Raw genomic sequence first — 27,742 nt, 5'->3', positions numbered from 1 at the left:
CTGCAGCGGAACCGTGGGGTGCGATTACTTTCCATCTATGTGAATCTCTGCTCTGTTTCTCAATAAAAGTGCTGGAACGTTATACCACCGTCTCGTCAATTAGTAAAGATGGGAACTCAGTTACTACTGTTTAATATTCCACCCAAAACTCCCACAACAATCATCATAGTCAACTCAGACAAAACTCCAAACTAAGGCTCAATCCAAGTACCTCTATTGGGTAAGCACTCTTTAGCCAAAGCGGAAGTGCGCCAGCGGTCGCCATGATAGGTGCTGTCCCAATAATGCAGTCAGCAAAGAAGGAGGTAGGAAAAGGAGCCTGTAAACTTCCTCTCACAGCTAGTTTTGCTTTGGAAACCTGCAACATCAATTACCAGCGCTAAGAAGCCTTAAAGTATTGCACAATCTTTGCTCGACATGACGTATAAGCAAAGCCCCTTTCACGGAATGTGCAGAGAGAAGATATGGCGTACTTTTTTGTTCATTTTCGCAAGAATGTAGTCCTGGATTTTACTCTCATCATACTGTACATATACAATTCCATCAGGTCATGACATGATGGTCATTGTGGAGACAAAGTGTTTTAAACACAATGATTATGAAGCAGTGCGGATCAGTTTATAAGATTTCTGCAGCGTATGAGCTAAAGCTTATGCTAACCTGAGCATAATTACTCCCTTTTCTGGTGAATGATGAACATTATTAGGCAAATTAGTACCTGAATATCATTGAAATATCTGATAAGACTTTGGTAAAAAATTTGTACTTTCAACCTTGGACAAGTTTCAGGAAAACCGTGCTTTTCCTTTTCAAAGCTTATTCCATTGCTTTAGGTTTGTTTAAAATTCATGACGAGGTACTTGGTATTACAAAGGTCGCCATACAAGCTGCTTTATCTTAGTAAGTCAAAGCACCTGGCTCTTAAAGAGAAAACAAATCTTAGTTCAACAATCAGCTTGATTTATTGGTTGCAAGAAGAAATTTTACCACTTGTGTTGTAAATATTGAAGGCCATGAGTAATGGATTCCTTTTTATGGGTCCCCTCAATACTTGGAAAATGGACACTGACCAAAGACTCAGGCGCTGTGGCTTAGTTGGTCAAAGTGCCTGTCTAGTAAACAGGAGATCCTGGGTTCAAATCCCAGCAGTGCCTTTGGAGCATCCTTCATATTTAATGTAGACAGTGAGCCAAACTTCTTACCAGAAGGGTTTGTGAGCTATGGTGTTTTTAGCCTTAATTGAACTCCTGTCATAAAGCAGTCCAAAATTTTGGCAGACAAGAATCTCTTCTCAAAAATCCATCATCATAGTCAACTCAGACAAAACTTCAAACCAAGGCTCCATCCAAGTACCTCTATTGGGTAAGCACTCTTTAGCCAAAGCGGAAGTGCGCCAGCGGTCGCCATGATAGGTGCTGTCCCAATAATGCAGTCAGCAAAGAAGGAGGTAGGAAAAGGAGCCTGTAATCTTCCTCTCACAGTTAGTTTTGCTTTGGAACCCTGCGACATCAATTACCAGCGCTTAGAAGCCTTAAAGTATTGCACAATCTTTGCCCGACATGACGTATAAGCAAAGCCCCTTCACGGAATGTCCAGAGAGAAGATATGGCGTACTTTGTAGTTCATTTTCGCAAGAATGTAGTCCTGGATTTTACTCGCATCATACTGTACATATACGTTTTCCATCAGGTCATGACATGATGGTCTTTGTGGAGACAAAGTGTTTTAAACACAATGATTATGAAGCAGTGTGAATCAGTTTATAAGATTTCTGCAGCATACGAGCTAAAGCTTATGCTAACCTGAGCATAATTACTCCCTTTTCTGGTGAATGATGAACATTATTAGGCAAATTAGTACCTGAACGTCATTGAAATTTCTGATAAGACTTTGGTAAAAAATTTGTACTTTCAACCTTGCACAAGTTTCAGGAAAACCGTGGTTTTCCTTTTCAAAGCTTATTCCATTGCTTTAGGTTTGTTTAAAATTCATGACGAGGTACTTGGTATTACAAAGGTCGCCATACAAGCTGCTTTATCTTAGTAAGTCAAAGCACCTGGCTCTTAAAGAGAAAACAAATCTGAGTTCAACAATCAGCTTGATTTCTTGGTTGCAAGAAGAAATTTTACCACTTGTGTTGTAAATATTGAAGGCCATGAGTAATGGATTCCTTTTTATGGGTCCCCTCAATACTTGGAAAATGGACACTAACCAAATACTGAGGCGCTGTGGCTTAGTTGGTCAAAGTGCCTGTCTAGTAAACAGGAGATCCTGGGTTCAAATCCCAGCAGTGCCTTTGGAGCGTCCTTCATATTTAATGTAGACAGTGAGCCAAACTTCTTACCAGAAGGGTTTGTGAGCTATGGTGTTTTTAGCCTTAATTGAACTCCTGTCATAAAGCACTCCAAAATTTTGGCAGACAAGAATCTCTTCTCAAAAATCCATTATTATGGTCAACTCAGACAAAACTCCAAACCAAGGGTCAATCCAAGTACCTCCATTGGGTAAGCCTCTTTAGCCAAAGCGGAAGTGCGCCAGCGATCGCCATTATAGGTGCTGTCCCAATAATGCAGTCAGCAAAGAAGGAGGTAGGAAAAGGAGCCTGTAATCTTCCTCTCAAAGATAGTTTTGCTTTGGAACCCTGCGACATCAATTACCAGCGCTAAGAAGCCTTAAAGTATTGCACAATCTTTGCCCGACATGACGTATAAGCAAAGCCCCTTCACGGAATGTCCAGAGAGAAGATATGGCGTACTTTGTAGTTCATTTTCGCAAGAATGTAGTCCTGGATTTTACTCGCATCATACTGTACATATACATTTCCATCAGGTCATGACATGATGGTCATTGTGGAGACAAAGTGTTTTAAACACAATGATTATGAAGCAGTGCGGATCAGTTTATAAGATTTCTGCAGCATACGAGCTAAAGCTTATGCTAACCTGAGCATAATTACTCCCTTTTCTGGTGAATGATGAACATTATTAGGCAAATTAGTACCTGAACGTCATTGAAATATCTGATAAGACTTTGGTAGAAAATTTGTACTTTTAACTTTGCACAAGTTTCAGGAAAACCGTGGTTTTCCTTTTCAAAGCTTATTCCATTGCTTTAGGTTTGTTTAAAATTCATGACGAGGTACTTGGTATTACAAAGGTCGCCATACAAGCTGCTTTACCTTAGTAAGTCAAAGCACCTGGCTCTTAAAGAGAAAACAAATCTGAGTTCAACAATCAGCTTGATTTCTTGGTTGCAAGAAGAAATTTTACCACTTGTGTTGTAAATATTGAAGGCCATGAGTAATGGATTCCTTTTTATGGGTCCCCTCAATACTTGGAAAATGGACACTAACCAAATACTGAGGCGCTGTGGCTTAGTTGGTCAAAGTACCTGTCTAGTAAACAGGAGATCCTGGGTTCAAATCCCAGCAGTGCCTTTGGAGTGTCCTTCATATTTAATGTAGACAGTGAGCCAAACTTCTTACCAGAAGGGTTTGTGAGCTATGGTGTTTTTAGCCTTAATTGAACTCCTGTCATAAAGCACTCCAAAATTTTGGCAGACAAGAATCTCTTCTCAAAAATCCATCATCATAGTCAACTCAGACAAAACTTCAAACCAAGGCTAATTCCAAGTACCTCTATTGGGTAAGCACTCTTTAGCCAAAGCGGAAGTGTGCCAGCGGTCGCCATGATAGGTGCTGTCCCAATAATGAAGTCAGCAAAGAAGGAGGTAGGAAAAGGAGCCTGTAATCTTCCTCTCACAGCTAGTTTTGCTTTGGAACCCTGCGACATCAATTACCAGCGCTTAGAAGCCTTAAAGTATTGCACAATCTTTGCCCGACATGACGTATAAGCAAAGCCCCTTCACGGAATGTCCAGAGAGAAGATATGGCGTACTTTGTAGTTCATTTTCGCAAGAATGTAGTCCTGGATTTTACTCGCATCATACTGTACATATACGTTTTCCATCAGGTCATGACATGATGGTCTTTGTGGAGACAAAGTGTTTTAAACACAATGATTATGAAGCAGTGTGAATCAGTTTATAAGATTTCTGCAGCATACGAGCTAAAGCTTATGCTAACCTGAGCATAATTACTCCCTTTTCTGGTGAATGATGAACATTATTAGGCAAATTAGTACCTGAACGTCATTGAAATTTCTGATAAGACTTTGGTAAAAAATTTGTACTTTCAACCTTGCACAAGTTTCAGGAAAACCGTGGTTTTCCTTTTCAAAGCTTATTCCATTGCTTTAGGTTTGTTTAAAATTCATGACGAGGTACTTGGTATTACAAAGGTCGCCATACAAGCTGCTTTATCTTAGTAAGTCAAAGCACCTGGCTCTTAAAGAGAAAACAAATCTGAGTTCAACAATCAGCTTGATTTCTTGGTTGCAAGAAGAAATTTTACCACTTGTGTTGTAAATATTGAAGGCCATGAGTAATGGATTCCTTTTTATGGGTCCCCTCAATACTTGGAAAATGGACACTAACCAAATACTGAGGCGCTGTGGCTTAGTTGGTCAAAGTGCCTGTCTAGTAAACAGGAGATCCTGGGTTCAAATCCCAGCAGTGCCTTTGGAGCGTCCTTCATATTTAATGTAGACAGTGAGCCAAACTTCTTACCAGAAGGGTTTGTGAGCTATGGTGTTTTTAGCCTTAATTGAACTCCTGTCATAAAGCACTCCAAAATTTTGGCAGACAAGAATCTCTTCTCAAAAATCCATTATTATGGTCAACTCAGACAAAACTCCAAACCAAGGGTCCATCCAAGTACCTCCATTGGGTAAGCCTCTTTAGCCAAAGCGGAAGTGCGCCAGCGATCGCCATTATAGGTGCTGTCCCAATAATGCAGTCAGCAAAGAAGGAGGTAGGAAAAGGAGCCTGTAATCTTCCTCTCAAAGATAGTTTTGCTTTGGAACCCTGCGACATCAATTACCAGCGCTAAGAAGCCTTAAAGTATTGCACAATCTTTGCCCGACATGACGTATAAGCAAAGCCCCTTCACGGAATGTCCAGAGAGAAGATATGGCGTACTTTGTAGTTCATTTTCGCAAGAATGTAGTCCTGGATTTTACTCGCATCATACTGTACATATACATTTCCATCAGGTCATGACATGATGGTCATTGTGGAGACAAAGTGTTTTAACACAATGATTATGAAGCAGTGCGGATCAGTTTATAAGATTTCTGCAGCATACGAGCTAAAGCTTATGCTAACCTGAGCATAATTACTCCCTTTTCTGGTGAATGATGAACATTATTAGGCAAATTAGTACCTGAACGTCATTGAAATATCTGATAAGACTTTGGTAGAAAATTTGTACTTTTAACTTTGCACAAGTTTCAGGAAAACCGTGGTTTTCCTTTTCAAAGCTTATTCCATTGCTTTAGGTTTGTTTAAAATTCATGACGAGGTACTTGGTATTACAAAGGTCGCCATACAAGCTGCTTTATCTTAGTAAGTCAAAGCACCTGGCTCTTAAAGAGAAAACAAATCTGAGTTCAACAATCAGCTTGATTTCTTGGTTGCAAGAAGAAATTTTACCACTTGTGTTGTAAATATTGAAGGCCATGAGTAATGGATTCCTTTTTATGGGTCCCCTCAATACTTGGAAAATGGACACTAACCAAATACTGAGGCGCTGTGGCTTAGTTGGTCAAAGTGCCTGTCTAGTAAACAGGAGATCCTGGGTTCAAATCCCAGCAGTGCCTTTGGAGTGTCCTTCATATTTAATGTAGACAGTGAGCCAAACTTCTTACCAGAAGGGTTTGTGAGCTATGGTGTTTTTAGCCTTAATTGAACTCCTGTCATAAAGCACTCCAAAATTTTGGCAGACAAGAATCTCTTCTCAAAAATCCATCATCATAGTCAACTCAGACAAAACTTCAAACCAAGGCTAATTCCAAGTACCTCTATTGGGTAAGCACTCTTTAGCCAAAGCGGAAGTGCGCCAGCGGTCGCCATGATAGGTGCTGTCCCAATAATGAAGTCAGCAAAGAAGGAGGTAGGAAAAGGAGCCTGTAATCTTCCTCTCACAGCTAGTTTTGCTTTGGAACCCTGCGACATCAATTACCAGCGCTTAGAAGCCTTAAAGTATTGCACAATCTTTGCCCGACATGATGTATAAGCAAAGCCCCTTCACAGAATGTCCAGAGAGAAGATATGGCGTACTTTGTAGTTCATTTTCGCAAGAATGTAGTCCTGGATTTTACTCACATCATACTGTACATATACATTTCCATCAGGTCATGACATGATGGTCATTGTGGAGACAAAGTGTTTTAAACACAATGATTATGAAGCAGTGCGGATCAGTTTCTAAGATTTCTGCAGCGTACGAGCTAAAGCTTATGCTAACCTGAGCATAATTACTCCCTTTTCTGGTGAATGATGAACATTATTAGGCAAATTAGTACCTGAACGTCTTGAAATTTCTGATAAGACTTTGGTAGAAAATTTGTACTTTCAACTTTGCACAAGTTTCAGGAAAACCGTGGTTTTCCTTTTCAAAGCTTATTCCATTGCTTTAGGTTTGTTTAAAATTCATGACGAGGTACTTGGTATTACAAAGGTCGCCATACAAGCTGCTTTATCTTAGTAAGTCAAAGCACCTGGCTCTTAAAGAGAAAACAAATCTGAGTTCAACAATCAGCTTGATTTCTTGGTTGCAAGAAGAAATTTTACCACTTGTGTTGTAAATATTGAAGGCCATGAGTATTGGATTCCTTTTTATGGGTCCTCTCAATACTTGGAAAATGGACATTCACCAAATACTGAGGCGCTGTGGCTTAGTTGGTCAAAGTGCCTGTCTTGTAAACAGGAGATCCTGGGTTCAAATCCCAGCAGTGCCTTTGGAGCATCCTTCATATTTAATGTAGACAGTGAGCCAAACTTCTTACCAAAAGGATTTGTGAGCTATGGTGTTTTTAGCCTTAATTGAACTCCTGTCATATAGCAGTCGAAAATTGTAGCAGACAAGAATCTCTTCTCAAAAATCCATTATTATGGTCAACTCAGACAAAACTCCAAACCAAGGGTCCATCCAAGTACCTCCATTGGGTAAGCCTCTTTAGCCAAAGCGGAAGTGCGCCAGCGGTCGCCATGATAGGTGCTGTCCCAATAATGCAGTCAGCAAAGAAGGAGGTAGGTAAAGGAGCCTGTAATCTTCCTCTCAAAGATAGTTTTGCTTTGGAACCCTGCGACATCAATTACCAGCGCTAAGAAGCCTTAAAGTATTGCACAATCTTTGCCCGACATGACATATAAGCAAAGCCCCTTCACGGAATGTCCAGAGAGAAGATATGGCGTGCTTTGTAGTTCATTTTCGCAAGAATGTAGTCCTGGATTTTACTCGCATCATACTGTACATATACATTTCCATCAGGTCATGACATGATGGTCATTGTGGAGACAAAGTGTTTTAAACACAATGATTATGAAGCAGTGCGGATCAGTTTCTAAGATTTCTGCATCGTACGAGCTAAAGCGTATGCTAACCTGAGCATAATTACTCCCTTTTCTGGTGAATGATGAACATTATTAGGCAAATTAGTACCTGAACGTCATTGAAATATCTGATAAGACTTTGGTAGAAAATTTGTACTTTCAACTTTGCACAAGTTTCAGGAAATTTGTGGTTTTCCTTTTCAAAGCTTGTTCCATTGCTTTAGGTTTGTTTAAAATTCATGACGAGGTACTTGGTATTACAAAGGTCGCCATACAAGCTGCTTTATCTTAGTAAGTCAAAGCACCTGGCTCTTAAAGAGAAAACAAATCTGAGTTCAACAATCAGCTTGATTTCTTGGTTGCAAGAAGAAATTTTACCACTTGTGTTGTAAATATTGAAGGCCATGAGTATTGGATTCCTTTTTATGGGTCCCCTCAATACTTGGAAAATGGACATTCACCAAATACTGAGGTGCTGTGGCTTAGTTGGTCAAAGTGCCTGTCTTGTAAACAGGAGATCCTGGGTTCAAATCCCAGCAGTGCCTTTGGAGCATTCTTCATATTTAATGTAGACAGTGAGCCAAACTTCTTACCTAAAGGGTTTGTGAGCTATGGTGTTTTTAGCCTTAATTGAACTCCTGTCGTATAGGATTTCAAAATTGTAGCAGACAAGAATCTCTTCTCAAAAATCCATCATCATAGTCAACTCAGACAAAACTCCAAACCAAGGCTCCATCCAAGTACCTCTATTGGGTAAGCACTCTTTAGCCAAAGCGGAAGTGCGCCAGCGGTCGCCATGATAGGTGCTGTCCCAATAATGCAGTCAGCAAAGAAGGAGGTAGGAAAAGGAGCCTGTAAACTTCCTCTCACAGCTAGTTTTGCTTTGGAAACCTGCAACATCAATTACCAGCGCTAAGAAGCCTTAAAGTATTGCACAATCTTTGCTCGACATGACGTATAAGCAAAGCCCCTTTCACGGAATGTGCAGAGAGAAGATATGGCGTACTTTTTTGTTCATTTTCGCAAGAATGTAGTCCTGGATTTTACTCTCATCATACTGTACATATACAATTCCATCAGGTCATGACATGATGGTCATTGTGGAGACAAAGTGTTTTAAACACAATGATTATGAAGCAGTGCGGATCAGTTTATAAGATTTCTGCAGCGTATGAGCTAAAGCTTATGCTAACCTGAGCATAATTACTCCCTTTTCTGGTAAATGATGAACATTATTAGGCAAATTAGTACCTGAATATTATTGAAATTTCTGATAAGACTTTGGTAGAAAATTTGTACTTTCAACCTTGGACAAGTTTCAGGAAAACCGTGCTTTTCCTTTTCAAAGCTTATTCCATTGCTTTAGGTTTGTTTAAAATTCATGACAAGGTACTTGGTATTACAAAGGTCGCCATACAAGCTGCTTTATCTTAGTAAGTCAAAGCACCTGGCTCTTAAAGAGAAAACAAATCTGAGTTCAACAATCAGCTTGACTTCTTGGTTGCAAGAAGAAATTTTACCACTTGTGTTGTAAATATTGAAGGCCAAGAGTAATGGATTCCTTTTAATGGGTCCCCTCAATACTTGGAAAATGGACACTAACCAAAGACTGAGGCGCTGTAGCTTAGTTGGTCAAAGTGTCTGTCTAGTAAACAGGAGATCCTGGGTTCAAATCCCAGCAGTGCCTTTGGAGCGTCCTTCATATTTAATGTAGACAGTGAGCCAAACTTCTTACCAGAAGGGTTTGTGAGCTATGGTGTTTTTAGCCTTAATTGAACTCCTGTCATAAAGCACTCCAAAATTTTGGCAGACAAGAATCTCTTCTCAAAAATCCATTATTATGGTCAACTCAGACAAAACTCCAAACCAAGGGTCCATCCAAGTACCTCCATTGGGTAAGCCTCTTTAGCCAAAGCGGAAGTGCGCCAGCGATCGCCATTATAGGTGCTGTCCCAATAATGCAGTCAGCAAAGAAGGAGGTAGGAAAAGGAGCCTGTAATCTTCCTCTCAAAGATAGTTTTGCTTTGGAACCCTGCGACATCAATTACCAGCGCTAAGAAGCCTTAAAGTATTGCACAATCTTTGCCCGACATGACGTATAAGCAAAGCCCCTTCACGGAATGTCCAGAGAGAAGATATGGCGTACAAGAAGAAATTTTACCACTTGTGTTGTAAATATTGAAGGCCAAGAGTAATGGATTCCTTTTAATGGGTCCCCTCAATACTTGGAAAATGGACACTAACCAAATACTGAGGCGCTGTGGCTTAGTTGGTCAAAGTGTCTGTCTAGTAAACAGGAGATCCTGGGTTCAAATCCCAGCAGTGCCTTTGGAGCGTCCTTCATATTTAATGTAGACAGTGAGCCAAACTTCTTACCAGAAGGGTTTGTGAGCTATGGTGTTTTTAGCCTTAATTGAACTCCTGTCATATAGCAGTTGAAAATTGTAGCAGACAAGAATCTCTTCTCAAAAATCCATTATCATAGTCAACTTAGACAAAACTCCAAACCAAGGGTCCATCCAAGTACCTCTATTGGGTAAGCCTCTTTAGCCAAAGGGGAAGTGCGCCAGACACAATGTATCGATAGTAGAAACATTGATCAGCAACGCTGCTATTGGCTGTTCAGCATGGCCAAATGAACGCCTTCAGTTTTTCTCCCAAGCAGAACACAAGCTTTTAATGGAAGGTTATGCCGAATTTGAGTCTTTAATTAAAACGACAGGTAACACCTCAAAGTCTGTTAAAGCCAGGAGAGAGGGTTGGCAAAAACTAGCAGACAAATTAATGCGTAAATACTGTCCATGGTAGATGTTTCTATCACTTTCTACAGTATGAATTGTTGCATTTTAATAATCTCATATTTTCTTTGTTCTTTTCAGAGCCTCCACAGGACCCACTAGAACATGGGGACAAGTAAAAGTGAAATACAAGAATATTCTACAAAATGATAGCCTTTAATTATTATACTTAATTTTAAAAAGGCATTTGTTAGGTCAAGAGATCCAAATTTCGGCGTCATTCCTTAGACACTGGTAAGGACACGTGCAAACACGTGGGAATTTTAACAAAAAAAATTTCATTATCTACAAAAAATTAAATTCTTCCTTTTCCAAGTCATCCACAGTTTACACAGTAAAACTGTATTGCTCCGTGTCTAGATAATCCATCCATAGTTTTTTCTAATACAATATACGGCTCGACAGGAAGCAAGCCTTTCAAAGTAAAACTAAACTTCACAATAAAATGGCCTGAACAAATCTTCTTACTGAATACGATAAAAATAAAAAACAAACCATCATACAAATAACTTAAATATTTCTTTTTAAAAGCCACTGTTAAATGATGTTTGTCTGTTTATAACAGCCACCAAGAAAAATCTCTCTACAATTACACTGTCGCGCTGCGCTAAAGGATCCTGTCTATTGCGCAATACGCGATTAATTCGAAAAGCTCTGAAATTATTATTGCACCTTCCGCAACAGGTTGCTGCCGTAAAAATGGACATGGCTACGACCAGTGGTGGGAAGTAACAAAGTACAAGTACTTTGTTACTGTACTTAAGTACAATTTCCGTGTATCTGTACTTTACTTAAGTAGATTTAATAATGGATACTTTCTACTTTTACTCCACTACATTTAACAGTAAGTATCTGTACTTTCTACTTCACTACATTTCTATACAGCGTTTCGTTACTCGTTACATCCAAGACGCATTTAGTTTTTTTGATTTGTTCGTTAGTTTGAAAGTATCCAATGGCGAGAGCAGAATCAGTCCGCTGAACCAATCCAAAGCGGGAAATAACCATTAGGCCCTCCCTCAAGAAGAGCAGCACAGTACGCAGGACCTGCAGAATCATTAACTCCCAGAATGGGAAAATTCTATTCCATATACAGAGGCTACAGAACTTTATGTGGCTGTTCCAAGTTGGACTCCTCTTCCTTGATTGAATGTCCTCAGCCCCTTTCTGTTAAGAGTTCTCTCAAAATAGCTGGCAAAAAAGTTAAGTTCATGTTTTGTTAGGACAAAAGACTAGATGTTTCCAAATCGCTTGATGTTTGTTAGGTCAGTTTAAAGTCCCTTTTTTCAGGGAAACAATTTTCTTTTGAACGTGTTTATTTTGAATTAAATAAAACATTTCAAAGGTATAATAATTTCTCTCATTTTGCCTAATTACATGTAACCCTGCAGGTCATCCCTGGAATTCTGATGCATAGAATAAAATATCTAAATCTAAACTGTCACAGGGGGTAAACACAATAAAAACATGCTTTATCTGCAGCATTGCTCATTAAAATGGTACATTACTGATTTATTAAAACTAAATACGATAGGTACACTTAATGACATTATATAAGCCGTTAGGTATTATGGTTGGCAAGTACTTTTACTTTTAATACTTAAGTAGTTTTAAAAGCTTGTACTTTCTTACTTTTACTTAAGTAAAATAATAATGTGGTACTTTGACTTTTACTTGAGTAAATTTTTGTCTGTGTATTTGTACTTTTACTTAAGTACATTGTATGAGTACTTTCTCCACCACTGGCTACGACAGACTTCCCATCTCCTCCGCTTATAAAGCTGCGATCTAATCCTGTTTACATGAAATAAGCCTGCTCTCGCGCTTAAACTTGCGCACATGTTGCTATGACAACAAGTCCAGGATGAGTTTCGAAGAACCAAACGACCCAAGATCATGCCAGATCGTCAACAATCAAATCCAGCTAACTGAGTTAGCAACGTACAAAGAACGGGCCCCTGGAGGCTAGTTCACATGAATCCGTGACATTTGCATGAAATAAATCCAATGTTGCTATTGTTTTGACAGAGCGGCTGACAAACTGTTGAAACATTAAAAGACAGAAGCATAATAAAATAACCTCAAACACCGCTGCGGACTCCGGGAAGCAGTTTTGGCAACAACTGATGGTGGAATGTAAGCGGTTGGAAATATACTGATAATCTAGCAGAGGACGGAAACCTACTGTCAACAACTCAACATTCCAGTTACAGAGATGACACTTCACAGTCACATGTCTTAGATTACATCATCTGTTGTTCAAAAGCACAGCCAATCCACCTTCTTTGCTTTTGCCGCTCCCCTCCAAACCTCTGTCAGCTCGTATGGTCAGATGGTGGCTGGAGTTGGGGACATGACCTTATAGCCATGTCTTAGTGAAAACTGCATTCCCAGCTGGGTCCTTGTTTTGCGTTGGTCTTTCCAGCTTGGCATTGTGTTAACACTTACCTGCTATGTTTCCTCCTAAGTGGTGTCATATATCTTTCTTACATTAGTTCCTCAATTTAGAACAAAATGGGCCTATGGTTATTGTTGATGTCCTTCAAACTTGGTATTATGGTTTACCTTAAATGTTTGCATGTTGCTGACTTTACTTCCCCAACGTATAAGGTGCTAATGAAGACCACTGCTGTTGTCTTTCTGCCTTTAAGCAAACCTGCTACTTTACCTCTTAAATGGGGCAAATATTTAACTCTGTCACACCTTAAATAAAATTAGGAAGCAAAGTCAGAAATATACAAAGTCATTGCTGTAATCTTTCTAACCCGGTGCTGGCTGCTATCCCGTTCTAAATCCTAATCTTAGACTGATTTCTATATTTTTAAAGAAATAATCCCATTTTTGAGTGTGTTGGGTTAAATTTTTATTTCAGGTATAAATAATGTCAGAATTTGATAAAGATCATCCAAAAGGATAAAATGACTAAAAGTCAAAGACACAACAAGATGAGTTTATTTTAAAAAAAACAACTGCTTACAATTAATATTTAAAAGTGGAAAGAAAAAATCTTTTACAATGAATCATTGTATTGGACACAGACTACAGCATCATTTCTGATTCCTCTATAGAAGCCTCACTCATCTCCTCAGACATCTCTTCCTCATGTTCCTCATGTTCCTCCTGCTCCTCAGCGGGCCTCTTTACGCCCTTCTGCTTTGAGAGTGCCACGGCGTAGCGGATGTTATACATGTTGAAGTCACATCTGTAAGGAAAATATCCATGAAACAATTAACCCGATTCCAGTAGGGACAGAAATACAAGAGAAATTTGGAGACTTACAGCTTGGCCAGATTGTCAAAGTGTCTCTGGATGCTCTTCTGCAGCGACTGCAATGTTGGGAGTATGGAAGCAGACCTGGAGACCATTGAAATCCAATAATTATCATCAACGGATAAATTCAGGCAGTGGCATGAGTCAGGAAATGTGTTGTTACCTGTTCTTAAGTTTCTGCCCATGCAGCATGAGCAGGTTCTGGGCCCAGGTCATGTAGAACTGCAGGTGACTCGACTTCTCCAAGCAGGTAGCGACAAAGCCCAGCAGCTTCTCCACGTAAATCTCAGGCAGAGAGCCACAGACCACTGGGACTAGAACATAAAACGCACACAAAGGATCTAAGTCTGGTTCTATAGGGTTTAAAGGTTGCAAACCTATGACAGGCGGATCAAACCCACTCTGCTCATGTGGCACCGTTTCCAGCACTTCCTGCTTCAGCGCATTTTCGTTCAGTCTGAACGCCAGGACGATGGCCGACGCCCACTCTTGGAGGCGGAGCTGTTTGCGGATGCTGCCCGGCGTCACGTCCAGGTCCAGGTCGTACGGATCGAAGACCAGAGATCCATCGAGGGAGTAGACCAGCAGGCCCTCAGTGGTGGTGGCTGCCCAGCTGCGACCCGTTGGAGAAAAGCGCAGCGAGCTGACTCGGATCTCGGGCTTGAAGTGACGAGAACTCATGTCCCCTTTTAGAACACAGTGAGTGAAAAAAAGAAATCAGAAGTATGATTTTTTTTTTTTTCCATCCATTCACTCAATGATCAAAATTTATGCAAAAAAATGGATAAAAAGAAGTGATCTAAATTGCTAAATTACAGCTAGGTGTGATAAAATGAGAAAAAATGAGGTTGCTGAGAAAGCAACCATTAGATGCTAAGGCTGCAGTAGACTGTCATGTTTTCAGCCCTGATTTAAAGGAGACATCCCAGGTTTTCAGGGAGTTTGTTCCAGAGCTGAGGAGCATAGAAGCTAAATGCTGCGTCCCCTGGTTTACTTCTGGGAACGCTGAGCCAACAGTTCTCAGACGGACTGAGGAGATCCACATGCCAGCAGCATTTTAGATGAGCTGTGGCATTAATCTTTTACGGAGATCTTTTCTGGTCAGTGAAAACTTATTTTAAGTTGACAGTCTACAACATCTGGGTATCCAAACATCAAAAACCCTGGGGGCTCAGCCTGGACTTGTACCTCTGCGGACTCCGGGCAGGCTAATGTCGACCCCATCTCCATCTCCGGCGCCCTCGTCCACCAGAGCCAGACTGCCAAACTCCGTCATCTTCCGTCTGTCCAGGAACTCCTGGAGGTGAAAGGAGCGATCACAAACACGAAGGGGTTCCTGCTGGGCGCCGCTGTGAACGGACGCTTGCTTTTACCTCCATGGCGTCGAACGACAGGTTGCAGGAGATCTCAAACTTCTTGGTGAGCATCTGCTCGGCGACGTTGTAGATACAGACGAATTTTGAGTGGCCTCCCGCCAAAATAGACTCCCCGTCAGCAGAGTAGCAAAGAGCTGTGAAAGACCTAAACCACGAAGGTCCAGAGTTTAAAGACAAGCCGAGCGTCTACAGACGTGCAGCTGAGGTTTCAGGCATTTGCACTCACTTTCCTTTGGCGGACTGCTTGGCTGTGATTTTATCCGTGTCCTTGCGCCCCGCCTCCAGATCGTGCCGCCCGGCTATGGACCCGGTCTGTGCGGCCGTCTGGGGGTTCCAGAAACAGATTTCTCCGTTGAGGGTGGCCACAGCCAGCTCCTGGCCGTCAGGGCGGTACGTCACACACAGACCTGAGGAGAAACACACAGAGACGGGCGCTACATCATCCGAGGAAAATGAACACGGCGCATAAACATGTAGTTTAAGAGAGGAAAAAAAAAAAACATTTACAGAACTTAAGTGTAGCTGCTGGTAAAAAAATATAGACTTTCACTGTAGGATGATCTTCTGCAGGTTGTTTTTCTTTGTAAACCCATAATTCACTTATTTTTTGGCCAATATTGGGTGATTCATTGGGTAATTTAATGTTTAATTCCCCTCAAGAATGAAAGATTCAAAACTTTTTCTCAAATGTTCTATACTACCAAACGTGTTTTAATGCTTTTTATACTATTTTATTAGATTGTTTTATTTATTCAAAACAGACTAATCGCATAATTTTTGAGTATTTGTTTAGTAACAACTTTTTTTATCTTAACTGACTGCATTTCTTTTTTCACTGCCCATTCTATAATTTTTTACCCAAATTTGGGTGATTTCATAATTTTTCAGAGTTGAAAATGAGCCACATTTTTTTCCCATCATAACTGTGACTCAACACATTTTTTAACAGCTTGAGACTGCATAAAATAAAATAAAATCACATTTTATTTTTGTGTTGAACATGGTGGGATTCTATGTTTTTTTCAACAGGCTCATAATTCATTTATAAATAAAATATGACCAAATAAAAATGTATTGATAAAAACAAAAATTCAAACTGCAAAAAACTTTCTGCCTCAAAGCTGATTTTAAGAAATTGATTTCACATTTTTTCTTAAACACACTGAATTATTCTAGAAACATTTGCAGTGATCCCAGAACTTTATTTACAAACCTGAACATTTACAGAATTACTGCCTCAGGGTTGTTGGAGTGATTCCCTTATAGCTTCCTCAACACTGAGTTATTCCACTTTTTGTTTTACTTATAACGCTTAGTGATTCCACTTTTTGAATCCATAACCAAGCAAACCTGCAAATGCATATGTTTGTCTCAAATCTGCTAAAAATGTTTATGGATTAATTTTATTCCTAGAATTTTACAATTTATTAGACTCAAAATCAAGTAATTACATGTATGTTTTCTTATGAAAAACTTGGCATTAAGTTAATTTTTGCATTCAAACTGTGATTCCACACCTTTTCCATCAATTCTTGAATATTTGTTTTTCTGTAAATCCTTACAGATTACAACATTATTTGATTCCCTTATTGTGTCGGAATTGGGTCATCCCATATTTTCCTTCTACCCCCTTAGAAATAAAGATGCACTGTTAATTATAATGATATAGTTAATTTAAATAGTCAGCAACTGACAGGACTCTAACAGGCTTTCACTCTGGCGCCCTCTTTTGGCAGAAACAGTTAATTCCAGGGTTCTGCTTTTCTCTCCATGAGTTCTAGGAACTTACCATCCGATATCAGGGGGAGTGTTTCTTTAACCTGCCAGCTGTCCAGCATGTCCCACAGTCGGATGGTGCGGTCCCATGAAGCGCTAGCCAGGATGGACTGCACAGGACTGAAACACAGCGAGCTGACCGGACCCTCATGTCCTCCGAGGACCTGGTCAACGACAGAGAATCTCAGTCTCAGTTAGTCACATTTATTTATAAAGCACATTCCAGCAGCAAGGCGGTTTAAAGTGCTTTACATCATGAAAACATAAAAACATCATAAACATTGAAACGGTCACGGTTGTGAGACCAGTAACAGACATTACATTTTTTCAGGTGAAAACATCAATACAGCTCAAACATGTTGGTCACTGTTCCTGTTCTTATTAGATTAGATTAGATTCAACTTTATTGTCATTACACAGGTACAGGCACAAGGCAACGAAATGCAGTTTAGGTCTAACCCCCTTAGAAAGCCCAAAGCAGCTCTAAACAGCTGGGTGTTCTGTCTTGATTTAAAGGAACTCCATGTTTCGGCTGATTCGCAGTTTCCTGGAAGTTTGTTCCATGTTGGTGCAGCATAAAAACTAAATGCTGCTTCTCCATGTTTGGTTCTGGTTCTGGACATGCAGAACAGACCAGAACCAGAAGACCTGAGTGATCTGGAGGTTTGATACAGCAACAACAGGTCTTTAATGTGTGTAGGTGCTAAGCCATTCAGGGATTTATAGACTAACAGAAGTATTTTAAAGTGTATTCTCTGAGCTACAGGGAGCCGGTGGAATGACTTCAGAACTGGGCTGATGTGCTCCATCTTCCTGGTTTTAGTCAGAACACGAGCAGCAGCGTTCTGGATCAGCTGCAGCTGATCTTTTGGGCAGACCAGTGAAGGCACCGCAGCAGTAATCAATGTGACTAAACATAAACGCTTGCATGAGTTTCTCTAGATCTCGTTGGGTTCTTCTGAAGATGTAGCAGAAACAGCAGCGTAGAGCTTGTTGCATACTCCATAAGGACAGAGTTTTTTCTTGTGGTCGGGGTGGGAACAACACAAAAAAAGTGCGTTAAACGGCTATAAACGCGTTCCTACCTCAAGCAGTCTGCCTGTCTGCATGGACCAGAGGAAGATCTCAAAGGAATCCTGAGCTCCTGCGCTCACCAGCTCTCCGCTGACATCTACAGCAAGAGAGGAGAACTGCGCGGGTCGCGGCGACGTGAACGTTCTGAAGTTGCGGTACCTGCAAACACAAAGCTGCACCCTCACACCCTTTCGTCTCTCTCGTCGTCCGCTACGGACATTTGCTGTTTGCATTGTGGAAGCCATCCGGCAGCGGGAAGGTCACCTGTGCAGGTCGAACGCCCTGACGGTGCCGTCCAGGGAAGCGCTGACGATGACGAAGCCGCTGGAGGTGAAGGTGACGTTGGTGATGCTGCTGGTGTGCTCGGTGAACGTGACGAAGCAGAGGCCGCTGTTGGTGTTCCACACTTTAACCTGAAGAAATAAACCCACAGCTCTGACATGGTCGCACTCAGGTGCCGGCGACTTCACGGTTCGGACATCTTCTGGACTCACTTTTCCGTCGTCCCCTCCTGTTACGACGTACTGTCCATCTGGGGAGTAAGCCAGCGAGGCCATGTTGTTGAAGTGACCCTGCTGCTTGAAGACATACGATTCACTCTGCCACTCCCACACCAGCAGCTGGCCCATCCCTGAAACCATGTGTACACCTAGATTTTACACTTCTCCCAGATAAAACGATCACCAATAGACAGGAAGACCGTCTTACGAGAGCATCCGAAAGCGATCCAGTCTCCAGAGGTGTTCACAGCCACCGAGGCGATCCTTTGGTCTGAAATACTGCAAGAAGACAGAAATCAGCAGGAAGTCAGACTCTCCAGGCGTTTCCTGGTCCAGCACCGTCTGATGATAAGAAGCAGCCACCTCAACGAGTGAATGAGGTTAAACTCCGGGAGTTCGTGCAGGTGGAAGACACCAGAGGCAAAGCCGGTAACCAGGATGTGGGTCGGTCTGTGGTAGGCAGCAGCGGTCAGGTTGTTGAACTCCCCCTCTTTGTTGAAGAAGTGTCTGCAAGCGCAAAAAGTTCCAGTTTCTCAAGAAAAAATGAATCATTAGGAACACGTGAAATCAGACATGCCGTATTTTTATCTGTCCTATGGATAAATATATCCAGCTATGGTCAAAGGTCTGCACATTAAAGCAAAGAACCCACTAACTGTGAAGCACAGTGGGTGCAGCATCATGCTGTGGGGTTTCACCGGCTGTAGTAATAAAAAGCAGGGAAGAAGGACCATGTTTCCTGATTTTCTGTTAAATGAAAAGTTAGAGGCTGAAAGGTTGAAAGAACTTCTAACCAGGAACGCTGGATTATAGGATGTCTGGACTGACCCAACAGCTGTGCAACGAGCTTCTATCTAGCTGCTGTTTGCTGGTCTTTATTCTTGCTAAGTTAAAGGACGTCCCATTATCAGTCCATAGGGTTTAACTTTCCAGCTGCAGCAGCTTCAGCTCTTCTGGGAAGGCTTTCCAGAGGGTTTAACGCAGGTCTGTGGGAATTCCTGATCGTTTTTAAGAAGGCCATCTGTGACGACAAGGCCTGGGTCACAGTCTCCACTAATTCAGTCTGAAGGTCGTCTCTTGGGTCGGGATCAGGACTCTATGCAGACCAGTTATGGACGTTGTTGGTGCACTAGTGCTGAATCGCGTTGGAAGAGTAAGGGGCCACCCCATAACTGTCCCACAAAGTCCTAAATACCCTGATATACCCTGCTATAGCCTGGTATAGCCTGGAATAGCCTGGAATAGCCTGGTATAGCCTGCTATAGCCTGGTATAGCCTGCTATAGCCTGATATACCCTGCTATAGCCTGGTATAGCCTGGTATAGCCTGGTAAGCGGTTGGAGCTTCTCCCACTGGAACAGAGGACACAGCTCCTGGACACCCCACCCTCCCACACCATAATATTCCCTCCCAACGTTACACTTTACAGGTGTTGTTCTCCTAGCGACGGTCAAAGGGTGAGCGAGGACCTTTGGCAACAGATGGCAGGTTTTAGGTTTTAATGCTGTAACAGGGTCTGTATGGAACAATGGAAAACAAATGTAAAAAAATAAAAAGGAAGAAATGAGACTTACTTGCTACTTTGCTTGTATCGCACGTTTTTAACCTTGTTCTTGTCTTTTGGAGCTCCAGCTTTCCCTCGAATCACCTCCCCCTCCTCTCCACCAACCCTCTCCTCGTCCTCGTCGTCCGTCTCTTGTCTCGGCGGCTTGGCTTCGCCGACGCTCGTCTTCAGAACCAGACCGTCCAGCTCGGTGTCGCTCTCCCAGACGCACAGCGCGCCGTCCTGACTCACTGTGTAAAGCTGGACCGCCGCAGACGTGTTACCAGAAATGTGCAGCGCCACGTCGGCAGGTTAACAAAGGAAGCAAACATACATCCAAGCTGTCCTGCTCGAAGAAACAGCCCACGATGACGTCCTTGTGTCCACCCAGGGAGTAGTAGATCAGGTTGGCCCAGCGCTCCGCTCCAAACACCCACGTGGACATGTCTTTGCTGCCCACCGCAAAGCACCTGCAGGGAGACGCCCCAAACATCACTGCTGCTCACACCTTTACCTTTCCTCCCAAACTCCTGTGCTCACTTGGAGTCGTCGGTCCAGTCAATGCAGGTGGTTTCGTCATACGGGCCGTAGTAGCTCTTGTCTAAAACGAAGGCGTTGAACTCCCGCTGCTTCCCAGGGGCGTGGTACATCAGCGCCACGTTCTCCTTCGTCACGACGAACTTCCTGAGGCGGGAAATCGGAGCGGGTTACCTCTGAAATCTGTGGACGCGTGATTAAGACCACGTTGGCCGAGTAGATGTTACGAGATCAGGACCTGCCGTCCGGTGAGAAGCGGACGCTGCTGACGGGCTTGTGGAAGTGGAAGTGATGAAGGACGGCTCGGGTGATGAGGCTGACCAGCAGCGCCGCTCCATCTGTTTGACGGAAAACGGACAAACCGCAGATCTGAACAGCGTACCCAAGATAGTTAGAGCGAAAGGTTTATGTGCCGTTAAAATGAGACCCAGATGAATCCTTCTGAATTCTATCCTATTCCAACCCAGCAGGATTTTCCTGACTCTTTCAAACTTCAGCTTAAACCATGGTCACAAAGGGCATCTTATTGTCTAAATGCATCAGGAGAAATGACAAAAATCCCACATAAAATATTCTCAGGGGTCTGCAGTTTTTGGCTAAGTAGCAATTAATGGATAAAACACGTCCTTTAGGTGTCCTTTAGATGGAAGAGAGTTACAGCAGTGAGAATTTGACTTTATTACGTGTTTTGGAGTTTATATGATCAAACTTTTCCCCTAAACTTTCAGGAATCTCACCATAGCGTTAAGTACCGGTCAAACTGTTTAGTACATAGACTTCTTTGTTGGTTGCACTTTGCTCTTTATGGTCAACAAGGATTGATGTTCAACTCAAAAAGCTGTTCTCTTGAATAAGAATATTCTGATTAATAAAAAAAACAGTTCAGTTGTTTTAAATAGTCCTTGTTTACAAACATATTTATCTGCAGGCCATTTTTGTTGCTTATGGTTAATGCAGAGAAAAGTCAATTACGCTCATGGTAAAATAAATCGCAATGTAGATTTTTGGCAGAACTGCACAGCCCTAATTAAAACAACTCAGAAACGGCTCTGGGAGGTGGCACATAAACTGAAGGCTACACTGGAGGAGCTGCAGGAGTTTCTGCACTGGTCGGGTTCTACGTGTGAAAACTATGCCTCTGTTCTAAGAGCCAGGGTTACAGGTTTGCCATAAGAAAGCCCCACAAGTCCAGCCCAAAGCCTCCAGCTTATCTAAAATACTGCAGCAAGAGTCCTGATGACAATTTCTCCTAACTTGATCTTCTCTTCACCGGTTCCCTGATAATCCAGAATAGAATTTAAATTAATCTTAAATATAAGGCTTTTAAGAGATTTTCAGACTCTCAGACTGCAGGTCTGCTGGTGGTTCCTAGAGTCTCTAAAAGTAGAATGGGAGGCAGATCCTTTAGCTATCAGGCTCCTCTCCTGTGGAACCAACTCCCAGTTTTGGTCCATGAGGCAGACACCCCGTCTACTTTTAAGACTAATCTTAAAACTTTCCTTTTTGACCAAGCTTATAGTCAGAGTGGCTCATGTTACCCTGAGCTACCTCTATAGTTATGCTGCTATAGGCTTAGGCTGCTGGAGGATATAATTACCTATTTCCCTCACTCTGTGATTTTCTCCTACTTTTATATATTATAAGCAATAACTGCTGTCACTAAGTGTGGTCTCTTGCTGTTAAAAAGAAGTTGTTGCTATCCACTGTCTTGTTCAGGAGGAGGTATTACAGCAAACTCAATGACGTTTTGTCTATTTGCAATAATAGTCTAAACACTATGCAATACCAAAAGAACACCACACGTAGTATTACTTTCCTTCTTTTAGGACTGGGATTTTAATTCTGATGGATATAAATCGAGAGCAGTTCTAGTTAGCAGTCAGTGTCAGCCATGACCTACAACCATCAGATGGGATGTATGCTGGAAATAAGGTGGTCTATGTGTCAAAATGCAAATCTCAAATGACATCAGTTCAAGGGCCTTCACACTTTTGTCAGCCTTTTTAACAGATTTGATTGTTTTTTAGCTGAATTGTACAGGATACAGGCCACGTTAAAATGCAAAACCTGGGAATGTTATATTCTTTTTCAGATTTACTGTTGGGTTTTGTGGTGTTAATAAAACTATCACACGTATTTAGACAAATAAATGTTTTTACCTTCATCGATCACTATGGCCAAGCTGCCATCGGGAGACACACCCACACACGTTATATTTTTGGTAGTAGAGATGGGCAACGTCTCAGACGTGTTACTGCAAAACAAAAACAAAAAATCTGTCAAATATTTATTTTTATTTTTACAGACACCTTAAAAATGTGACATTTGTACATATTTTCAGAATTCCCCAATTCAAATTTCCAGATTGCTCAGTCAGTTTCCCAGCCATTATTACGCTATTATTAAATATGAATGTTCACAATGGATCTTAAATATTCATACAGAGGTCAAGTTAAATATAGACTCTGCTTAAACAATATGTTTGATAAATTTGGACAAATGTGAATTGCTGCATACATAAATTAACTGGATTGAAGGTTGGACACTTAGTCACTTTAATGAACGGACGGACAAATAGATCCGTTTATGGATCAGTCGTTTGGTTAAGTGACCGAGTAATGTAAACATAAATAAAGTCAGACTGAGTATGTGAATTAAGAAATTATCCTTACAATGAAAAAAGGAAACACAAACACTTTTCCCATGCACATCCAAACCTGCAAAATCCGACAACTCCTTGTTCCAGCTGTTTTAGTCCACAGCATGTTGCCTCTTGTCTACAGATAAAGATGCCATGCCAGCTGCTTAACGAATCACAACAGTTTACACCCAGGCCATGACTTACTTTTTCAGGTCGAAGACAGAGACCCTGTTTCCCACTGGGCTGATCACAGCGTTTCCATCTTTGGAGAAGTTCAGGTTCCCCTGACGATAGACTGCTCCGAGCAGGTTGGAAAACTACAGAGAGGAGACGTGAGAGCCTGAATGCGAAGGGACGAACAGCCTCGTAGAACCCTACGAGAACTCAAGAACATCTGTCAACGCATCTGGATAGTTTCTTCTCAAAATAAGACAAGTTGATGCTGTTTTTTAAATATAAAATAAGGCCGATCCATTTATAAACACCAATGTTTTCTGGGAATAAATTATAAAACCTAACATTTCTTCACAAACGTATTAAAACCTAACAGAATCCTTAAAGCGACACTTTTCTAATGGGGCTTTGCTGATCCGTTCCGAAAACGTCTTAAACTGCGTCATTGATTGGCGCGAGGTACTTACCCTGTAAGCGAACTTCATGTTGACGAATAATCCTCAACTTTCATTCATTTATTCTTCACTTAAATGTTTTCTTCACCTCCTTAACAACACTATTAAAATATCACCACGCATGCCTCTCCTTTCTCTACACGTGGGTCCGCTTTGTTGACAGACGACACTTCCGGATAGAACCGAGTCCAAATCCACCAGCGCCCCCTCTGGCCACAGAGAGACACAGCGGCAACTCAATATGAAGAAGCCCTTGAAGCACCATTATGAAAGTTATGAAAGTAGTGCACAATTACGAATACGAAAGAAAGTGACGCTGCTTTTAATTTATTTTACACATATTAAAAGGGTGACATTTGTATCCCGCCCATTTACCACTAAATGAAACTGAGGTTAATTGCCTTCAGGTCACCTATGGTAAAAACAGTCAACATGTGTTTAATTTAAAGTCAATACAAAACAGATATTTACTCTTAAACAAAGCAATCAAATATATAATGGTGGCAGCCTCATACTGCGGGGATGCTTTTCTCCAACAGGGACAGTGAAGGGTCGTGTTGATGGGAAAATGGGTGGAGATAAATAAATACATAAAAACTATGTAAGAAATGTGGTCAGAGGTTGCAAGGCTTACTTTCACCTTCCAACCGGACAAAGACCTTAACACCATTACATTTGTCAGCAGTCAGCACTGCACCAATGTTTGAATCAAGACACCATGTTTTCAAATAGTGTCACACCAGTTTGAAACATTAAAACAATGAAGGAAAATACATTCACGGAAACAAGTTCAAATTCATTAAAGGATCACAGCAGTAAACAATAGGTTTTTGGAAAACACATTTGTAATACTCTTATCTTGGTTACACCAACATCAACATCCAAACCTTCAATTTAAATTGCACTTTAGAAGATCTGAGACTGATTTCAAAAGAGCATTTGTATGGAATATGTATTTATATATACACATAAAATCAATGACACAGTTGGAACCGAGCACCTCCAGTCTGTAATTTTTTCCTTGCCGGCCGTCCAATGCTGAATAATTCATCTTAGGGCAGCTACAGTACACAGGTGCCACACGTGTGGAAACAGGATGCTGCCAAAGCTAAACGGTAAGCGATATGCCAACCAGGTGACACGGGATTACATTCAGAGATAGTTGGTTTCTTCTGAGGCAAAGGCGAGATGTGTCAAAGATGTTGGCCACAGTTCAATGGTTTTGTCCTTTTCACCTAGGCTTTTGTGCCAAAGGTCGAAACAGGGCACCACATGCAGTCGGACGTACTTCTGGCCCCCAGTGGAGCACTCCAGACACCCATAGACTGTTTCCCGCCGTTGGTTTCCCATACCGCATAGTGCGCAGGGACCCTTCTTGATGTTGTGTTTCAAGAGATTGACCCGTGTGTGGGAGCTTTCCCTCAGGTAGGACGTAGACACGTCAGTCATGCTGGCAGCCTTCTCGTAGTAGTCAGTCACGGTGTCGTCCATATAGGTATCAGAGTGGGTAAGCTCTTCGAACATACGGTCATCTAAACGGGAATAACAAAACAGGTCATGAGCAGAAAATGGGAGATGTTGAAATAAGTCACGTGGGTAAGGGTGGGATTGTACCTGCTCGGAAGGGGTTTCCATAGATGATCCCCGACAAGAAGCGGCGCAGTCGTCCCATTGAGAAATGTCCAATGAAGCCGCCCAGCTGCTCCCTCATCTGCTCCCTCTCAAACCCTCCATGTGACTCTGGAGCAACACAAATATCTGAAAAGGGAGAAGATGGAGATCTTATTGCCAGAGCAGACTGTAGGCTTTTTGATTAAACTGTCACTAAAGTTTTCAAAACTTGCACTAATGCAATTCCATGACAATCTAAGTTCTAGTTTGGACATAGTTTGGTACACATACAGACAAGTCATGGGGATATAAATAATTTAATTTAACTAAGAGTTCTTGAAAGAGTTGGCTGAGGGTTGGAATGCATAGATTACAAAGTGGTCTGATTTTAGAACATTGGTACAGAGGCTTTCTCTCTAGGTGTACCAACTTGAAACTGTAACAATGGCAAATGGTTTCACTGTGGATCAAATTACGCTGAAATCAGACAATTTCCTCTGGGTCCTTACTGTGGTGCTTAAATGTTTGTGTCAGTCATTGGTAATAATTGTTAAGACAAAAGAGGAGCGATGAATCATGTATCAACCCTCCAAACCATTCAGGTCTTCTGGTTTACCATATCCCCGGTATCAGAACCCAACATGGACAAGCAACATTTAGTTTTAGCGGTTAAACTCAAAGATAGAGCCCAGCTGAATGTGGCTTCGTGTTGCTTGCCGCAGAGCAATGACACTAGGGATCCTCCTACCGAGCCGGCCGTCTAGCCGTACATACAGCTCGCAGATACTGAAGGCAATGGTGGTGTGAGCCGGAATCACAATGGCTTTATCTCGACCTTTGGGGTTTCTGCCATCGTCAATCTGAAACTGCAGCAGAACAGAAAATTGAGTGATTATCACTTAATAAATATATAAATATATAGTGTAGGGAAACAAAGAGAATTCTAGATGTGTTTAGACGAGAAAACCGTCCTATAAGGATATCTGGTTTATTGAATCCAAGGATGAATAATGTAAACATACAGATCCAGTCAAGGACAACAAAAATCCGTGCAGTGTGTCAGTTTTTTACCCTCATGGTTGTCCCTCTCATGCCAGCATGGACAGTCAGCGAGCACTGACGTGTTGTCCGGATGCTCTCTACAACCACACAGAGGACGGTACGTCCACTCTCCTTAGACTGACGAACCAAGCAGTGATCCAGGTCCACCTTCCTGGAAAGAAAACTACACATAAGGGCTATTTTTCTGTCTTGTATGAGTGCCAGTGTTAAGTAACATAATTAATTCACGTTTACAAGGAAACCCTCTTCTCAAATTCCCCGTGTCACCAAGAGGAGCTGTGAAGGTTTTATGGATACCAAGAGAAATTGTCTCTTTGAAATGTCCCATTTCAGAAAGGCATTTTTCTTTTCAAACAGATAATGACTTGATTCTAAAGAGAAAGGATCTTCTGAAGAACAGTTGCACACGGTTTCATAGAGTACCTGGAATTAAGTTCACGTAGTAAAGTGGGGACCTCCAGCTCGTGTTTGGGTCACGATGCCGAAGACGCTTTGACGGCCACAGAGTCCGACCCGCTGACGTTGAAGCCCACATCGTTGATTATGTGATTACCCAAACGAACCGTTGAGGGCTACATCGATTTGTCCTCGTAGTTCAGGAGTTGATAAGAGGATACACCTAAAAAAAAAAAAAACTTATGTTATTAGTGAGGCTTAGTGCTGATAATCCAAAAACATTGATACTGAAGTGCAAAACAAATCAGGAACAGCAACATTTGGCTAAAAATACCCAGAAATGGCAATCTGTTCTGCTTGGCGCACTTCAGCCTATTCAATGTGTCATAATTTGGGTTTTGTTATTGCTTTTGAACTTTCGATTCACTCTCCACTCCTTGCTCCACCCTTCCCAGTCACCATCCCCTCTACCCAGTCACCACCACTCACCACCTTAATCAGATCCACCTGCTCCCACTATCAGCTTCAAGTCATTCCATTCCATTCCACCTGTTGCCCTGCCTTTATATACCTGCCTCACTCATCCACTCCCTATTAGAACATCTTGTCTTGCCTCATGGCCTGAATGTGTTATACCCCAGAGTCTTCTTGTCGTCCTGCCTGTTTGATCCTTTGGCCCTCTTCTCGCCCTGTCCTTGATAGTTTGGTGTACTAGTGCATGTATGCACCGCCTGGTTAAGGTTTGTACTGGGGTTTCTGTTCTCGCTCTGCTCACACTGGGAACATGCATGCATCACCTGTTCAAGTCTAGTTCTGTCAGCAACACCTGCCTGCACTGTCTGGTCAAGTCAGTCGTCGCCTGCATCACCTGCGGTCTCCTTCCCAAACCCGCCTGCCTGTCTTATTTGCCACCATTCTCCTCTTTAAAAATAACTTTTAAAGCTACTCTGTGTTGGTTGAATATCGGGTTTGCCGCATACATGTGCATTACACCATGTGTGCCCTCCTAATTGGGGATTATACATAACTTGTTGCTCAGATAGCTAACAAGCTAATGAAACAACCAGAAGAAGAAAA

The 27,742-nt window shown here is 41.8% G+C and overlaps 1 protein-coding gene, 6 non-coding genes and 1 pseudogene across 7 annotated transcripts; 6 read left to right on the top strand and 2 right to left on the bottom strand.

The window, feature by feature from the left end:
* Positions 1–1,080: 1,080 nt before the first annotated feature.
* trnat-agu lies at positions 1,081–1,154 on the top strand. The gene has a single exon. It is a non-coding gene; the product is annotated as a tRNA-Thr (tRNA).
* A 1,068-nt stretch (positions 1,155–2,222) lies between these two features.
* On the top strand, positions 2,223–2,296 carry trnat-agu. Its single transcript has one exon. It is a non-coding gene; the product is annotated as a tRNA-Thr (tRNA).
* A 2,208-nt stretch (positions 2,297–4,504) lies between these two features.
* On the top strand, positions 4,505–4,578 carry trnat-agu. Its single transcript has one exon. It is a non-coding gene; the product is annotated as a tRNA-Thr (tRNA).
* Positions 4,579–5,643: 1,065 nt separating this feature from the next.
* trnat-agu lies at positions 5,644–5,717 on the top strand. The gene has a single exon. It is a non-coding gene; the product is annotated as a tRNA-Thr (tRNA).
* A 1,066-nt stretch (positions 5,718–6,783) lies between these two features.
* Positions 6,784–6,857, top strand: trnat-ugu. The gene has a single exon. It is a non-coding gene; the product is annotated as a tRNA-Thr (tRNA).
* Positions 6,858–7,923: 1,066 nt separating this feature from the next.
* On the top strand, positions 7,924–7,997 carry trnat-ugu. The gene has a single exon. It is a non-coding gene; the product is annotated as a tRNA-Thr (tRNA).
* A 5,099-nt stretch (positions 7,998–13,096) lies between these two features.
* pwp2h (PWP2 small subunit processome component) lies at positions 13,097–23,774 on the bottom strand. Its single transcript, XM_012869576.3, has 20 exons — positions 23,609–23,774; positions 23,172–23,284; positions 22,486–22,580; positions 20,565–20,664; positions 20,330–20,473; positions 20,124–20,259; positions 19,821–20,050; positions 18,610–18,753; positions 18,455–18,525; positions 18,241–18,377; positions 18,011–18,159; positions 17,758–17,905; positions 16,686–16,836; positions 15,123–15,303; positions 14,894–15,041; positions 14,709–14,817; positions 13,922–14,206; positions 13,684–13,834; positions 13,530–13,604; positions 13,097–13,452 (listed from the first exon to the last, which is right to left on the bottom strand). The coding sequence occupies exons 1-20, from the start codon at positions 23,624–23,626 to the stop codon at positions 13,290–13,292; spliced, it is 2,748 nt and encodes a 915-aa protein (XP_012725030.2). The 5' UTR covers positions 23,627–23,774; the 3' UTR covers positions 13,097–13,289.
* A 974-nt stretch (positions 23,775–24,748) lies between these two features.
* LOC118557983 lies at positions 24,749–27,209 on the bottom strand (annotated as a pseudogene).
* Between the last annotated feature and the right edge of the window lie 533 nt (positions 27,210–27,742).

Source organism: Fundulus heteroclitus, chromosome 24 (assembly GCF_011125445.2).
Source record: "Fundulus heteroclitus isolate FHET01 chromosome 24, MU-UCD_Fhet_4.1, whole genome shotgun sequence".
NCBI classification, from domain to species: domain Eukaryota; kingdom Metazoa; phylum Chordata; class Actinopteri; order Cyprinodontiformes; family Fundulidae; genus Fundulus; species Fundulus heteroclitus.
This window is presented reverse-complemented; position numbering and strand designations above follow the sequence as displayed.

What these genes read in the sequence shown, in the direction of transcription:
- pwp2h (XM_012869576.3), bottom strand. An exon ending in GGCCATAGTGATCGATGAAG is followed by an intron (nt 20,665 to 22,485) that starts GTAAAAACATTT and finishes TCCGTCAAACAG; the next exon opens with ATGGAGCGGCGCTGCTGGTC. An exon ending in CCTGCCCGGAGTCCGCAGAG is followed by an intron (nt 14,207 to 14,708) that starts GTACAAGTCCAG and finishes GTGTTCTAAAAG; the next exon opens with GGGACATGAGTTCTCGTCAC.